The following is an 18,317-nucleotide window of genomic DNA, read 5'->3' on the forward strand; positions in this document are numbered from 1 at the left end:
GAAAATGTAATACACTATACAATATATAGATAAACTACTATCTTTTCCCCAATGTTTTTTGTCATTACTAATGTAATCTCACAAACTAAATATCAAGAAGAGTAAATAAGTTGTTAGAACAGACTCTTAAGAGTGGTTCTTCAGAAGCTGTTATTTACAGCATTAGTTTTCTGTTCTGCAAGGAATTTTTATAGGTTATCTCTAAGTGACAGAGAAGGATATATGGAATCCCCTTTTTCATATTCTTAGCTAAATATGTATTTCTTATTTAATTAAAATATTTTTTAAGATTACTATTGTTTCATTTGGTCAAATGGCAAAGACTAATTAGAACAACCAAAGTTTGGAAGCCCATTAGAAAATAATCATTCTCAGCAGTTAAAGCAACAAACATGAACTAAATATTAAGATGTTATGTTCTCAAAATCATAAGGTTTAAACTCTCTTATTTAAAAAAGAAAACCAACTCTCTTATTAAAAAAGAAAACCACAGAAATGCACCCCAAAACAAAAAATAAAGAAAACAAACCAGAATGAATAGGAATTTGAGAAAGTACTTACTACAATGTCTTCAGGAAAAGTATCCAGACTGAAGGAGCCATCATCAAACATGACTTCATAGAAAAGCTGAGACGTCACTCCTATGACTCTGCAACTATAGTATCGTGTGTTTCTATGCTTCGTGATGACTGTCTGCCCAACTGTAATAGCTTTCCCACATACTTTAGCTCTCTTGAAAAAAAAGAAGAATTTAAAAGAAAAAATAAATTTAAAATACCATCTTACTTATAAAAAATTTATTGGTGTAAAAAGAGTTGATAACAGCTGAGCACTCAAGATAAAAACTTCAAATTAAATTAATTTAATTCAATCATGTTAACATAATTTATTTTACTTACAAAATTTCTCCTCTTCTTCTCTTTTTTTGTGGGAAAACAAATGACATCTGAAGAATACTACATCAAAGCATATTTCTGCAACTGATGTTTTAAAAATATTCTGCATTACATCAATAATATATAATTAGAAAAAAAGGTTATTTTTGCTTGCAGGGTAATTTGTGTAATTTTCCTGAAGACATAAGGTGTGATGAACCAAGAGTATGGTTGTGATTTTTTTAAATTATGAGATTTATTACTGGATTTCTGTATGATTCCACATAATAGAATGTAATTTTGCCCAGTGAGATGCAATAACTAAACACACATCCAGCTCTTGCCAGAGCTGTCTACAGCACTGTATATGAGGAACTTCTTAATCCACATTATGCAGAGCTTTTGCTTTAAAGCTTCAAACAGCACTGATCACTCTTCATCAGTTATTTGCATAGTATATCAGTAACAATACTTTTTTTTCAATTTATACTTATAATTTTCCAGTGGTAATTATATAAATCAGAAGACTAGCAGGGTTCTTAAACTATGCAAAAATTCTACATCAATAACTAATTGATGGATTCTATAACTATAAAAACAATGGAACTTCGTAGGAAGGCAATTACTAAGAAGCTTACACCATACAGTCAACTGTTACATCTCAGCTCCCAACTACTGTATCCTTGTGAACCTTCCACTTTAAAAGCAACCTTCACCAGGAAATATAAAATCAGTATTTTCTCATCCAAGTAACACAGAAGGCATTTCTTTCTTATGAGCTTAACTACTGAGTATCTCACAAAGGTCAACTGTTTTTATGCAAAGGGGAGCGATTGTGAGTTTGGCTACACCTAAAGAGTTGAACATTTCTAGTTATGTAAGATGCATGTGCACTGGAATACCTAAGGATGAAATATTTTTCATTAGAAATGTTTATATAAACTGTAAAATAATACCTTTATTCACAGTCTGCACTTAAATAATCATCAAATTTCCTAGCACTGCTTTTGAAACCTTCAAAGGCAGTAAATTTTTCAGTCAATATAATGGTTTTAAAACTGTCTTATGAAAACCTGAAAAATCCTACAGCTGCAGGATTTTTATCAGTAGAACTGAAGAGAATAAAGAACAGCAGCAGTTCTTTTAGTTAGATTTTGAGTATTAGCAGTAGAGTGAATGCTTTGGCGTAAGAGGAAAAACCCACCCTAAACTTGTGAAGACTTCTGTTTTTGCGCTGACTTCTTGTCCCTACTGGGCTTCCTTCTTGGATATATTTATGGGATTTATAACTTTTAAACCTCTCTGCTCCTGAAAACTAAGGGCATACCAAGTACAAGTATTCTGTGCCATTTTTGTAGGCTAGACAACATCATTAGAAAGACAAGTATACCTTAGGAGCAGAAGAATCTAACTGGGACATTAGGAACAGGATTGGGACTTTGAATTGAATTGATTCAGAAATACTGATGAACAAGCTGGCCACTGCAGCAGGTGGCCTAGCAAAATTGAAACAGCCTTTACAGTCATCTCTATTGGCAACTAGGAACTAGCCAGTGGCAGATTTCGAAAGTGCTGCCAAAGTGGGAGAAGGCCAGGGAACAAGACTGCAAGTTAGTAGTAAAAGCACTTAGTACAGTTCAAGATAATGTGTCTTTAGCAGAAAACATACAAGCACAGTTACGGATGCAGGCAACAGCAGCTCTGATCATACAGGAAGGGAGTGATACAATTAATTCTCAAGATGTGTCTTGACACTGAACAAATTATTTGCCACTTCGAGATTCATCCAATCACTGATCAGAAAACTGTGCTTGTATATACTGGTAAAGGTTGTGTGTCCTTGAGAACTGCTGGTGGTATTGTAAAAATTGGTAAAAATGATGTTGTTTTGTCTAGTAGAAATCATTCTAAATTTTGTATTTGTAATTTTGTTAAGATTATCGGGTGTGATTTTTTTGTATTTAGCCTCAGTGACATCCCACAAACTGATTAAAACCAATTACACAATGCATCACAGACTACCACCTACTCCTATTGAAATGGACCTCACATTGGTAAAACAATCACCTACTAAAGATCTTGAAAAAAATAAAAAAAACCAGAGAGAAAACACTAATTACTGTCCAACATGATACAAAAGAAATAACAAGAATTCTGCAAAAAAATAAAACAAAATGCAGATCATCACTGGTAGGATGTAATCTTTGGGTGATCATCAACTGCAAATGGGATCTTTAATAAGTTGCGTCACTCCATTGTAGTTTTGTTAATATTAGTTGGAGTAAGTTTAGACTTATCCTTTATATTGTAGATATATATATGTATATATATATATCTAATATATATCTATATATAGATATAGACACACACACACACACACACACACACACACACACACACACACACACACACACACACAATATATCTGTGTGTCAGAGCTCTGCCTGTCACAGACACTTGTAGGATTTCTTTGAGGTACCTCAGACAGTAAAACTCAGTGATGTTCCTAAAACATTTCCAAGTTCACCTAGAAATAATGTTTTCAGCATACTCAGAAATAATTTAACCATTATATGTATAATAAAATTATTTCTTCCTCAATTTAACTGTCTATAGATAGACTAAGTATAAAAATTAAATGCATAAATAGCAATTGTTATTATCATAGGGGCAATAAAATGTCCATAAGCATGCTTTATCCAATCTTGAACATATGTAAACATACATGTTCATTTATCTTTCATTTTTTTATTTTATGCTATTCAGCTTTTGGTGGAGGCAAAGGTGGATCAGATGCAAACTAGGGACTATTAATTTGTTTATTTCTATGAGATAATAGAAAAAGTCTTCTACTACAGAAACACAGAGAGATATTGCTCTATTAAATAGTTTAAATCTTCTCCAGAAGAATATGTAACTCTTCAGAGAAGATGGAGGGCAAATTACAATATTTTAAGAGACAATGCAGATTCATTTAATGATGAAATTTTCAGATAAGGAATGCCATTTCTCATTAGAAAAAGTAATAAAACCCAAAAATGCATTCTAGCTCAAGGAGATTATTTTTTAGTACGTTATCTTCATAGGATTCTTAATTTATTTTTCAAAAAAACATATTCACAAATACAGTATGTAATGATTGCATGTCCCAGAAAACATTTCCTGACAGAAAATCTTAACAATTTATTGACGTTAAGAATGCAATTTTTTGATCAGAAAGGACAGCTGCTATATAAGGGAGTCTATCAGATTAAAGAAACAGCTGCGGTAGTTATCAGATTATTGAGAAAGCTGTAGTTTAAAAGCATAATTTTCTTTGATGTTACCAAAGCCAAGAATGAACCAAGGTAGTGGTAGAAATACAGAAAACAACCAGATACAAAGAAAGAGAATCTCCCCTTCTGTGTGCAAACTTCAAAATTTAAAAGGGAAAATTACTTTCTCCTTTATTTTCTATATGGCAGGGAACAAAAACCTTAAATACATAAATTATGTCAATATGGATTCATAATAACATCATGAATTAGGTATTTGATGTACATCTAAATATCTAGAAACTTTCTCAGGCTACAGTTTTTAATGGAGGATCCTAAAAGATCTGAGACTTGTTCCATACCAGAACTAAAATCTCATGTCTCGTTTACTCCTTGGAATTCCAATTTCAGCATAGAAATTATTAATGAAATTCCAAAAATAATCCATCTCATGATTTTTGAATAACATGTCCTTCAAAAGACACGGCTTAGTCTTTCTGAGATGTTCAGGACTGGCAGTAGTTAGCAGACAGCAGCAAACAATGACACTCCATCACCAAGGTATTCAACAGAAGAAGGATCTACAGCTTCCACTGGACAGCATCCCTTCATTCCCTGTTTGCTACAGAGGTTAAGAACTGCCTGATAATAGTAAAGGGTAATTTTAAGCAGCCCCAAAAACAGCAACAGCAGGAATGTGGAGCTCCTGTCTCTGCCTCTTCTAAAGATCATTACTCTTTCCAATGTTACTGGGGCTGTCTAGATAGCCCCTTTTGTTCACGATTTCCAAAGGAAATAGCTTTCTCTGATCCACAGGGCTTATATGGATCTTTTGGGGTTGGGTTTATTTTTTTTTTTCTGTTAGAACAGTTGCACAGAACTCCTTTTTCTCATTTTCTTGTGTATGAATGAGTTCTTTTAATCAAAACAGATCCATCTGCAGCACCTACTTTCAACTACACTTCCACATGTTCTTGCAGTTATGATGACAAAAATGTGTGAGAGATATGTTTCATGCTCAGAACAAGCACAGTCAAGGAGAAAAAAAGGAAAAAAAGTCCAAACCACAACCTGTAAGTAGCAAATCACAGAGCTTTCCTTGCATATTGACAGTCCAATTTACATAAAAAATAACAAAGGCAATGACAGCAAACACCCAAAACACTCCATATAGAAAAACTGTTCTGCTAGTGAATTTTTGTGTTACTTCTAAAGCTATACCTTCAGCAAATATAAGATGTAGTCTTAGTTTTGAATCCATGAACATGGAAACATATTTTTGAGAAGTCATATAAATATTTAAAAACTCCAGTTCTTAGTATTTCTGTATTTACTTCATTTGGCAGCATCAGATGAATACAAGGATTATTGCTTTCCCTTTTGATTTTCTTTTTGATGATTTTTCTTCAGAAGGCCCCACCGGTGTTTCCAATGACTGACAACAAAAAGGCACTCTAAAATACTGAAGACAATACAGAACCAGATCCCCAGTGTAAAAGACTAATGAATGTTTTGAATTCACAGGCATAAATAAGTTGTATGCATATTCTACTTCCTCACTACAATAAACCCTTGCCTGGGGTGAAGAGATACGCTAATAATAGTAATAATACACATTTATCTGTTTAGGTAGGCCTTTTTTTGTTGAACATCCTCATTGATTTACATAATAAAATACCACTATAGGTACAGGTCACAATTTTTCCTAATGCCCAGAAGTCATTCTTTGATTGTTGATTTTTTTGGTTTTTTTTTTAACTTGAAGAAAGCAGCAAATACCAAGTCAGTAGAATAGTAGTCACTGAGCATTTAGATACAACATTTAGAGTCTATATTAAAGAAAAATCAAACAATTTTAAATTTTTCTCTTGAACTTAGGATAAATAATAGTGTCCTTGCTTTATGAACAAATAATAGCATCCTTGGTTTATGTTTTCCACTAATACCAGAAGAGATTTTTTTTCATACTGACAAGATAATCTATTTGACTCCTGTAAAAATTTGCTAAGTGAGGATAATATTTCAGTCTGCATGATTTCCTGTTCTGCTTCTAAGCAAGGAAACTGATACAACAGGCAGAAAAAGAAAAGTTGATTAGAAGGAAGATACATTGCTATGCCTAATGGTGAAGAGCAATGTTATTTCTGCATGAAGGAACAGCTAAAAGCTAAGAAAAGCATAACAAGAGAACCAATGGTGAGAAAACTTCCAAAGGCCTAAAGATGTGATTAGATTAATTATCCAAAAGACAGAGTATAAACCCAAACATTTAAAAACATATGGCAATCTCCTTTGTCTGAGGAGTAAGCTAAGAATATTACAGAAAAACATTCTTTAACAAAATATCTACAAATTTTGGCCCAATTGAAAACACAAAAGCATAACTTTTATTTCTCTTCTGCAAACCTGACTTTTAGCTGAGCCAGGAAAAAAAAAGTAATAATACTGAATTTTTTCAAAAAAGTTAGTGCTGAATTTCAGGAAAGGATGTAATAGTCTCATTCAAAGACACTTGCTATGTTCTTCACACAATCTCTTAAACAATAGCCACACAAAATCCTGGTTTTTTCCATAGTTGATGGGGTTTCTTTTCTTCTACACTACCTAATATAGGTCATGAAAATCACTAAGAAAGCATGGAATTTATGGGACTGATGCAAATTCCACTATAAAAACTTGTCTCAAAAAGATACTAGGAAACACTTGGGAAATGTTGGCCCTATTTTTACTGGCCATGAATTTAATCAAGTAATTTTCAACCAATTTTTTTTCAAAAAAACCCAAGGAAAGTATCTTAAGTTGACTGTACAGATAGAAGCTTAAGTTTGTTTTTCAAACCAAACTCATTTTCTTGGGAAACACGTGAAAGAATTTAAAAAATGAAGTGCGCTGCTTTAATGTGTTCATTTTGGAAAACAAAAATATTATAAAAAATAACAATTCTATGCAAATTTTAAAAAGAGATAAACAATATGTCTGCCTTTTAAAAATATCACCTGCAGCTTGAATACATAGGACTGATTACTCTAGCTGGGAGGCATGATTTAGTACACTTGGAAGAAATCCTACTCTTCAGTAGTCTTGTTAAGTCTTGTCATTAAGACCAAGGATTCACGGACAAGCTCTTGAAAGATCAATATCTATTATACAGACATTACTTGGGTTTATGCCTTTTGTTTCTAATGCATAAAAGAGAAAAAAAATTACAACTTGACTAACTTTCCAAGCTTTTTCCTTAATAAGACTATGTTAAGTCCTTTTGGTTTGCTAGGAAGCAAAATACAGCTTTAAAACCCAGGATGAATAGCAAAAGTTCTCTCTTAACTGAGATACTAATCATTTATTCAAGTAGAAGACATTAAATTAATTCTTGGTTGTGTCTCATCTAAAATTAAAGGCTCTTCCTCAACACAGAATAGAAATAAAAAGGCAGTCATAACATGAATTTTCATGGCATGCCAGTGTTACTTTGCCAGATGACAGAATAATTATAATTGAATATTTTCAAGAGACTCTTTGGCTGCAGAACAAAGGTTTTACATATACATCACATCCATTATCTCACAGGATCTGTGAGTATTTGCAAGATATTGTGATCTGAAGGGTATTTATAATACACTTCAGGTTAACAAAACAGAGAACTCAGAGATTTGTTCTGGCTGTCAAAACAATATACTCAACAAGGACTTGAAATTAAAAACCATGTTAGGCATATCAGGTATCACTTCTCCCAGGTAACAGCATAACGAAAAACCTTCAAGCTGTAGAAGATTGCTATGCATGAAAATTGATAGACAGAATTATGATAACACATAGTATGGATCCTCTCCTCCATTTTTTTCTGGAGACGTACTTTAATTCTGCAATTCCATTTTTTAACCAATAAGAAAACATATTTCTTACCACATTTTGGTTGATCTTGTGCCTGAAACATGTGATGTAGACAACATATGGCCAGTCATCAGGTTCCATCAGCACTCCTGCAGCATGGGCACAGGTAACATGGAAGGATGCTGGGCAGCGTCCATATGAACACTGAATGCAGGCACCAGAGATTTTCTTAACTCTCTGCCTGCAGAAGATACATTTCTGTAGGAGCAAAATAAACAGAATATATTCTGTGTTACTCCAACTTCAATGATTCCTGAAAGTAACTCAAAGACCAAAAAATTATTTGTGATCCAATGATTACATTTTTTATCTTGCTATATGCACAGTGAAAGGAACAGCAGTTATTAGTTACAAGGCAACTTAGTAATGTAATTAATACAGAACATTTTTGCCTTTTTATCTAAATGTGTTCCAATGCTACAGCAAGAAAACTCATAGATAGACAGATAGATATTTAAAAGTTTAATTTTAAATTCCATACTCTGAAAATTAACCTATTCCTCCTAAAATCTGTAATCAAAAAACCTCTACATTATTCGACTAAAAACAACAGCAAAAAAATAAAGAGAATATGTCTGACTAAAATGTCAGGCTAAACAGGACTTCCACATATCATGTGACTTAGCTCCCTACTATGAAGCTAGACTAAATATTTACGTCTTTGTAAAATGGCTAATCTAATACATTCAGGAAACAGTTTCTACAACATCCTCAGACAGCCCGTTACAGTGGATAAATTGCCTCTAATTTAGAGACATTTTCTTTATCTCAAGCCTTTACATAATTCTACAGCTGAAGGCTGTTCCTACAACCACTTTTATCTTTTAGCCTGGTTTTCACTGGTTGAGTATTTAACATAATGTGAATACAGTAGGCTGTATTTCCTCATGTCATATATTCAAACATCACGTCAACAGCCTTACTGCTATCAAGACACACCGTTTCAGGTTTTTTTCCCTTTTGACAAAATGATGACCACATCAAAATAATGTCACTATTTTGTAAGTGGCACAAATAATGAGCCAAAAAGAAAAGAAGACAAAGGGATATAATCTACATGAACTAAGTCTGGAGAGTAGGTTCTAACATACTAAAAGAGGCAGTACAAGATGAATTGTACCTTGCCACTGTAAGGCATTACCAAGCATACTAGATAGAATAATTACTTCAGTAACTTCTACAGACAACTGTTTTATTATCACATAAGAGAACTATCTTCTGATATCTCTCATCATGACTAACAAAAATACAAATGTTATTGATGGTCATGAAATTATCTCAGCTACTATAAACAGATTTTAATGACAAAACAATGAATTCAATAAAACATACTCTTAGAATATTGCTTATTCCCATTTCTTCTAAATTGGCTGCCCACCAAATTGCTAAACACACTCATCTGCCTATGTTGAGAACATAAGTAAAAATAATTTTGGTGTGGTTTTGCTACTTGATTAGTAACTCAAAGTGTTTATTGTTAACTCACATCTAATTCTTATTCAGAAGTGACCAAAGAACTTTATTCTCCATTGTTTCTTGATTTGCATATTCTACATAAAACCAGACGAAATTTTATTGTATAATTCAGCACTTAAATAGTTTCAATGGCTTCTGGCATGCAGTTTGTGACAGAAATAATACTTTTGGTAAGGGCTAGCCCAGTCAAGCTCACTGGTTCTAGTTCCTGCATTACTCTGAACATGAAATACTCTTCCAAGTTCTGCCCTCATGTTCATCCTTTGAAAGCAAACTGCCTGCATGGCTTTGCACAAGCAGAAATTAAGAGTAGTGCCAAGCATCTGAACTTAGGGAAAAATTTTAGCAATTTTAGTTATCACTCACTAAAAGGACCTGAATTCAGCTCTACTGTAGCACCACTGGGTTTAAAGACTAAGAGGTAAAGACAATTTGCCATTAAAAAAAATGTTTCAGAAATTTTGCTTGTGGGCTGGTATCTTGTTGTACATTTGTATTTATGTGCATGAGATCATTTTCAGGTAAGTGGAGTAACTGTTTTCCAAGGGAGCTTTCTTTTATATATACATATTCTGAACCTACTAAGTGGAAATTCCAGATAGAAAATACAATTGAAATCTAGTATATGTAATATCTAGATATTGAGTTCATATAAATAACAGAGCTAACATATAAATAAAAGACCAAAGCACTTATGAATATTTAAAAAACCCAAAACAAATTAAAAACAACCAACCACAGCCCCAAACAATCACACAACCAAGCAAAAAACCCCAAAACCAAGATTGAACACAAAAAAAAGCCACATGTGTTCTGAAATAAACACCCTGAAAATGCAGTGCAAACAAAACGTAGAGAATAAGAAAAAGGAATGAAGTAAAGTACAGCTCAACTATTGCTAACCAAAGAAATTGTAACAGTACAGCAGGAAATGCTGGTCCCATTAAATTACTGGCTCCACATGCTCAAGGGAACAAATATGTAAATGTTAAAATGTGGTTTAAGTTTCTCCTGTATCTTACTAAAGTATTATAAAGTAAACTAAAGTATTATAAAACCTTGGGAAATGCAAAAATCTAAAACTACACTATTTGAGTAAAGCTTCAAAAAAAGATGAACTTACAACTCTACATACATACAACTGCCCTTCTAAATTAATACTTTAAGGTTTATTACCTTCCAGAAGAAGAAAAGCTGCAAAAAGTAAAAGCAGTATTACACAAGACAGCAAGAAATGCTGAAAGGGAAGCTGGAAATGTAGTTAGGAAAACTGAAAATGTGACAAATTAAATGACATAGCCATAGCCAATCCTGAGAAATTAAGAGTAAAACTTCATTCCTCCCTGTAAGAGAACTTAATGAGAACATGTCTGATGAACTGGCACAGTATGAAAAAACATTTCTCGCAATGGTTTTCAGAGTTTCAGCTTGAAAGTACTTTAAATATTTATTAAAATAAAAAAATAATTATTAAAATAATTATTAAAAAACAAGCTGTTCAATTATTATTGACTATGTTATTATCTCAGTCATGTTGGTGTAATTTTGATGAAGAGTAAAGCTGCTTCAAATTTACTCTTATATAAAAGGAACACTGCTTGGTCATAAGTATTTCTGCGAATGCAGACTGAAGTTTGCATGATGAAAGTGAAAAAAATCCCATTTTAACCATGCAATCAATCTACCTCACAGGCAAATACAAGGAGGGTAATTGTTACATGAGTATCCACATTAATCTTTTGTGCTACACTCATACACGCTTTAGATATCAAAAGGATTAAACCATGGATATGAAGGGGTGGAAAAATGTTACTGTACATGTAAGAAAAGAAAAAAATACCTCCCTGTGTTTAAAGAATCTCAGAAAAACTAGGAAAACCATTCTTCTTTCAAGAATGCGGGGAAAAAAACCCCAAGATTTGCAAATAAAGAAATATGTTTCTTATTTTATATATGATGCTGGGTCCTTTGTACAAGCATGACACTGAGAATGATGCAGATGTATCTCAGCTTTACAACGACTGTCACACTAAGTCATAGATTTTTGAAAGTACACATAGAAGTCCACTGTTCAAGCAAACTACAGCTTGCATAACTGTATCAAGACAAAACAGCCCCCCATTCAGATGTAAAAAGCCCCTTCATATGTAAAACTATACCTCAAAAAATAAAAATTTTGATTTTATTTATCAACATTAATTGATAAATAAAATCAAAACACATTAACCAAAAGCAGAGCAAGCTGTAAAAAATATGTTTTGTATCGACTTTTGGAATATTAGCTGAGCTACATACTGAATTGTGTATTAGCTACAAGTAGTAAACTGAACAGCACTGTGACTGGCCTATACCAGCAATTCTTTCCCTCCCTGGCTTGTGAAAAATAATGCATTTCTCATACTCTCACTTGGGGTTTTAAAACATGTGAATTTAAGTATTTTTTAAACTTTTTTCATATGTTTATATTATTTATTGTAGTGTGGTGATACATAAGGAGGATGATGCAAATGTACAAAAAATAAAGAATTAAAACAATCCCACTGAAAGTGACAAAGTAAAAAGGCATAAGAATCTCAAGAAAAGAAAGGGAACTACTGGCTGTGAAGACTGAGGTTTCACTCTCCCCCCAACTCTTCCCTGAATTCTGACTTTGATAAGTTTGCAAAATGAAGGAATCATATAGAATAGAACCAATCCCAAACTACTCCTGCAAATCAAAAAGGTCTAAACACTTCTCTCTCAGGGCTAACCTTGTATTTAGGTATGTAAGTTTGCTACTTTTGAAACAAACAAACCTGACATACCATGAGCACATTTTCTAAAATACAATAATGCTAATTCAATGCCCAAATGACATTTTTTCAGTAGCTCAAAACTACAGCTGTTCCTATCAGCTAAAGCAATTCTAGACAGCTAGGAAGAATGTAATTTTGATTTAATGATTGCTTGATATTAGTGCAAAGCAGAGACCGAGGGGAAAGTAACTGAGGATCAATCTTAATCAGAGATCCAGATGCAAAATGAATTGGAGAAAAAATAAAATTGTTTATATAACTGGAGATTTAAGAATATAGGACAGAACAATGTACTGCAATTTTCTAGATTATGAAATGACCTCTTTTTGCACCCCAAAAGAAAAATATTCTGCTGCAAATGAATTTCATCATCACGGAATAGCTGTTTTATGCTAATAGTCTGTAAATCTATAAACAGAATGGATTTTAAAGAACAAGTTTGAGGAAACCGGACGTCAGCATTTAGGAAAAGACAGCCCACTGGTAACTTTTACAATAATTTTTATGCATCCTTATTTAAAGATTTAGAAATTGCTTCCCTCAAAAGGAGTGGTATTTGCAAATAAAATTCCAGTCCCTAAAAGGATCATGAATTAATCACAGTAGCAGTGCTTTCTGATGGAAGGATTTATGAAAATAAGCACCAGCTGAGGTCACAGCAAAAAGCCAGGGATGGATTTTAGGAAACAATTTTGAGTATTAATTTCTCCCCAAAATTATCTCTATGTCTTGGCAATCAAAATTACTTACATGAAGGAGTTCACTGTAGCAAAGCATTAAATGCTACAAAAAGAAGCTATTTCAAGAGAGCCTCAAAAAATTACTAGATTTTCAAATATTACTAAAATAATTCCATAAGAGTTCTCCTGCTGCTGCAGATGGTTAGTAACTACTAGTCAGTAACTGATTAGTATATTCTCACCCTCTCTTTTATATATTTGCTGGTTTTTTACCTTCTATGTATCATTTGAAATACTAAGACAAGAGACACTACTGAAAAATTAAGAAAATTAATGAAAAATCACCAGGTTTTTTTCCTATAATGTCTGCTTTACCATATCTTCATTTTAAAAGGAAGCTACTTTGCTTCAGAATTTATATTACCTGACAAGCAAAAATAGCTACTATGTATAACCACACCCTATATTTGAAAAGTCAGCCCTACTCTAAGCAATACTACCCACAGATAAGCATAGATTTTTAAAAGAGCAAGGATTTTACAGACAATATTGGCAGAAGGAGATTCACAAGCTTGCCAGCTGTCATAACCTGAGACTTACAATATAAAATGCACAATGAAACGAATCTTTTCCTTCTCCATTCCAAAGCCAGAACATGGAATAAAAGTGACAAAGATTACAGTAAGGGTTGGCAGCAAGGTACTGGCACAGAGATTTGTTAACGATGCGTAGCACAGTCAGAAGATGAATATGATGAAGACATTTGACACATTATCTGCAGATCAGTGAGCACATGTTGTCTGCACAACTATCTTTTAGAATACAAAGTCAGCACTTAATTTTGGCAGAGAGCATGGTATGTTTCTATGGAAACAAACTCATTACTGTTTTTACATTTTATGTTTCCCTTTATTCCTAATTAATTTAAACCAAGATGACTATTGGAGCTACGAAACTGACAGCATCAGAATATGTGAAGAAAGAGATTGATAGATGATATATTCTATTTCATTGTTCAGCATGTTCAGGCAATTATATAAAATTAACTAGGAATGTTGTTATAGAAAGTAACAAGAGACTATTTTGCATCCCTCTGGTATTTCAAACATAACAACCAGTACCTCAGGGGGAAAAGCCCTATAGCTTGTAGAAAATGATTTGTGATTTCTTACTATTCAGTAAGTCTGCCTACAGCATGGGGCTACGGCAAATTAAAGATGGCAGACATTATCTAGATGTAGGCAAAATTCTTTTAGTTGTAAATTTCAGCAGAGAAGTAAACATAACACTTATGCATCAGCAGCAATTAGAGACAGTAATCCTATTCTCTAGTAACTCTGTGATAATGTTGTTTTGGGTTTACTCTCAATGAATGAACTTGTAAGTTGTTTAATTTCGAATTAACATGAAAAGATATTGATATCGTGACAGATATACATGTTGATTCAAAGTACAATTTTAACAGCTGATAAAAAACTACCAAGACCTCCCAACACATATAAATACAGTATCCATCAATTATTTCAACCAAACTGTTAAGGTAATAATAGCTTTTAATTAATAGGAGAGGGAAGACAAAAATATAGTGTGTGCAGAGGTCAGAAAAATCTGGTTTCTCCTGAAGCTTGGATTGTATCATTGAAAGTCATTAAACAGTAGGTTAAAAGAGAAAGAAAAGAATCAAAGAAAACAAAACACTTGGTGAAGAAGTACTTTTTTGAAAGTACATGAAAGGGTTTGTGCTTCTATGATACACTACACAGTCTCAATAGCTGGTAAAACAAGTGCTGTGAGAGAAAAGGTAAGAAATAAAAGGCGCTGTTAGAGCTTCAGCTATGGTCTCACAATCACCATATCTATGGCTATGCCGTATCTTGAGAAATAAACTGCCGTATATTTATTTTCAGTATTCTTGTAGTTCTCAAATGCATAACGACATTCCAACACCAAGCACTGCCATTAAGTCCAGACTTTTTTTCAGGATAGAGCAGCACCATTAGCACTCTACAATGTCAGAGATACTCTGAAAGTACTTGAGATGTCTCTAATCCTACCATAGAGATCTACTGATGAAAATACCATATAAACATATCTCTAGTATCTCCTCAGTTTTATTTACAAGTACTAAACAGAAAACATTCAATCAGCAACACCTTCTTTAAAAAGAAGAATCCCTCTATACATAGGGAATATTCTGCTAGCACATATTCACTGAACACAAGAACAAATGCCTCTTTCTTCCAGATTCATATACATCAGGTGACACTGAAAATTTAGTCATCCTAACTCTTCTTTTATCCACTTCATATCAACCCGCTCTCAGAAATAGTAATATGTGACTGTGAACCCAAAGTTTATAAGGAGACTCTCAAGATTTTATCTTAATTGTAGTTTTTACATAGTCATGTATTTTTTACACACATTTTTATTAGAGACAAACCAAATCTTTTTTCCAGACAATGTTTCTTCCCCTGCTGGTTTGAAATGATTGTACTAAAACAAACTCACAGGAATAAAAAGATTTTTTTTTTTTTTTTTTTTTTAGAAGCACTGTGCCTGTATTCAGGCCATCTTTCAGGCATCCTGAAATGAACAAGAAATGATTGATGCCAGTATTGGAAGAGCAAAATTTCAAGAAGATTAATAGAGGAGGTTGGAAAGAATCTCCTTTTCTTTATTCTTCAGGAAGAAAGCCTTTTTATTAAAACTTTCCTTCCGATTTGCATAGACCAGTTTGAATAGATTTGCCATTTACACTAAGGCAAAAATATCTGACAAGCTGTGAAATGCCATTTAGGCTGAAAAGGTGATGAGGCATCATTTCACTGCCTCACTGCTGCAGCCTCCAGGCATCCCCACTATTATACTTTAACTGCACTTTTTCCGGCTGATTCCTATAGGCATTATTGGAATTTAAGGCAATGGTCAAGTCCAGGTTTTTTTCTGCACTACAGTCATTCAGTCACACACTTCTAAACCCCACTGTGTGGCAGAGAGAGAAAACAACTGTGCAAAACAAGGGAAAAACTATGCCAAAGAATAATGGAGGTTGGTGAGGAGCCCCAGAGCTCATGTAGAACAACACTGACAAGGCAGACCTAAATCAGGTTGGATAAGGCCCATCCTGACTTCTGCACATCTACAAAGATCCCTCAGCCTTGCTGGGCACCTGTTCAAGTGTTCAACTTTCACCTTTGATAGTAAAAAACTCTTTTCACAACATTGAAATTCACCATGTTCTGATTTGTGTTCTTTCCTTCTCAAGCTACGACCACACACCTCCAACGAGGATCCCTCTCCCTCTTGCCTGTATCCTCTGATTACCTCAGTATAAGCAGCAGCGAAATCTTTGCAAAAAGGTATCTCTTTCCAGGTTGAACACACCCAGTTTCTTCATTCTGTACTCCAGACCAGACCATCTCACTGACCTTTCACTGGACTTTCTCCCATATGTCAGTAAAAGGCAGACCAGGTGCTGTCTTAACAAAAGTCACATAAATGGGAAGGACGGATCAATACCCTGGGCCTCATAGCTACACTATTACAAATCATGGCCCGGGTGCAGTCTGTCCCCTGCTGCAAGGGCACACTGTTGATTCATGCTTAACTTCTCCATCATCACCTCCACTGGTTTTCCTGAAAATCCAATCAAGTTAAATTCCAGTGGCAGACTTTGTATTATTCAGTTTCAAAAGAGACAGATTCCTCGTAAAATAGACCATGCATACACAAAGTATTTAGAGAAGACATCTAGAATTTGCTAACTCAGACGAGTCTTTAACAGACAATGAACAGAGAACTGTAAGAGCCTGTATGGCCATTTCAGGCTCCAGTTTTTCATGAGCTGCCATTTTATGCAAAGTATTGCTCTGAGTAATATCCTTATTTACACATAGTACCAAAATCAGCACTGCTTCTACATCATTTATTTTTTAATAATCGCATTATGGTACTTCCTATAAATACATCCAAACACACAGAAATTTGCCATTCTAGTAAGATAGCAATTAAAATTAGGTGACCAAGCTGCAGCATTGAAAGTATTATATTCATAGCAATATCCCAAAAAGAATTTATGAAATTAAGAAATGCAAAGACAGTTTTTATAAAGATATCACCATCTAACAAACTATCCTTTTGAGAACAGCAAGTCACTCTGGTAATATCCATAAACTAAAAATGTATTTCTGTACAGACGCCAAAAAAACACAGTATTACTAAAGAGACAATCGTACAGAATTTAAGATACACAAGTTTCAGTGTTCAGAAACAAGAATCTTTGTCAGGCTCATAAAGAAACCTCTGATGACAATAAAAGCACACATATCAAAATTCCTTCTACCTACTATCATGACAGTAATGTGCTGCTTTGCATCTTAAAAGATTAGAAGACAGGAATTGACTTCAGTATATGTCCTCTGGGAGAGAAGGGGTCACGGCCAATTATGTAGGTGAATGCACTTTGCCTCTGGAAGGAAAATATTGTGCTTGTAAAGCACACTGAATGAGGCCACAGCTGCTTGTCAAGTTGTTCTCTGTTGAAGGGAAGCTCATATGGACAGAATACACTACTAGAAAATTAGGGTAAGTAAAAACATTTAGTGTACTTATGTTACTGGCCATGAAATACCTGTCATCCCTTCAGTAAATCGAGCAAATGTGAGTTGCGCCATTTCAAGGTACTAAAAATAGCATATAAACAACCAAGTCAAAACTTGAAATAGAGGGCTATTTCAGCGTTATTGCTGTATGGGGTATTTTATGTTTGGTGTGGGCTTCTTTTTTTCATTCTTGTTGTCTGGGTTATTTTTTTGCTTGAGGATGGGGTCAAGGCACACGTAAGTTTAACATGCACTGTATCACAGAAAGTTTACTTTTTGGTCCTAAAAAGTTTGAGGGACTCCCTAGCTCACAAAGAAAAGATTATTTCTGAAGCTTTTACCCAAAAGTCAAAACCTGCTTTTCAGTGGAGTTGATGTTAACATTATACCTAACCAGAAAATTTGAACAGATAAGAGTGATAAGGCAGCACAGAAAATGTCTATTTTTTAAGACATATTAAAATGTATTAAGTATAATAAGGTTATAAAAAGTCTACAATCCAAAATGAATTATTTTTATTATATCAGAAATAGAAAGCTATTTCTAAATGTTTCCTTCATTTCTAAGCTCTGTACTAACTTCACTAAGTAAATATTCAGAGAATCAGATGCAGAAGGGTGAGTCCTGCCTTAGAGTACTTAGCCATTATAACAATTCAACAAAACATTGTTCTCTCTAGACTGACACATATCAGTTGTTAATATACTTACTAGTTAAAATAATTATTGGCAAAAAATGCAGAAG

The 18,317-nt window shown here is 33.8% G+C and overlaps 1 protein-coding gene across 1 annotated transcript in view; it reads right to left on the bottom strand.

Moving 5' to 3' along the window:
* The window catches only part of KDM4C (lysine demethylase 4C), a 245,200-nt gene that overhangs the window by 22,930 nt on the left and 203,953 nt on the right, over positions 1-18,317 (bottom strand). The window contains exons 18-19 of the mRNA XM_050986882.1: positions 8,033-8,218; positions 562-732 (exon numbers count right to left, since the gene is read on the bottom strand). Coding sequence (XP_050842839.1) covers positions 562-732; positions 8,033-8,218 — 357 coding nt within the window. The remainder of the gene's footprint in view (positions 1-561; positions 733-8,032; positions 8,219-18,317) is intronic.

This window comes from Serinus canaria, chromosome Z (genome assembly GCF_022539315.1).
Source record: "Serinus canaria isolate serCan28SL12 chromosome Z, serCan2020, whole genome shotgun sequence".
NCBI classification, from domain to species: domain Eukaryota; kingdom Metazoa; phylum Chordata; class Aves; order Passeriformes; family Fringillidae; genus Serinus; species Serinus canaria.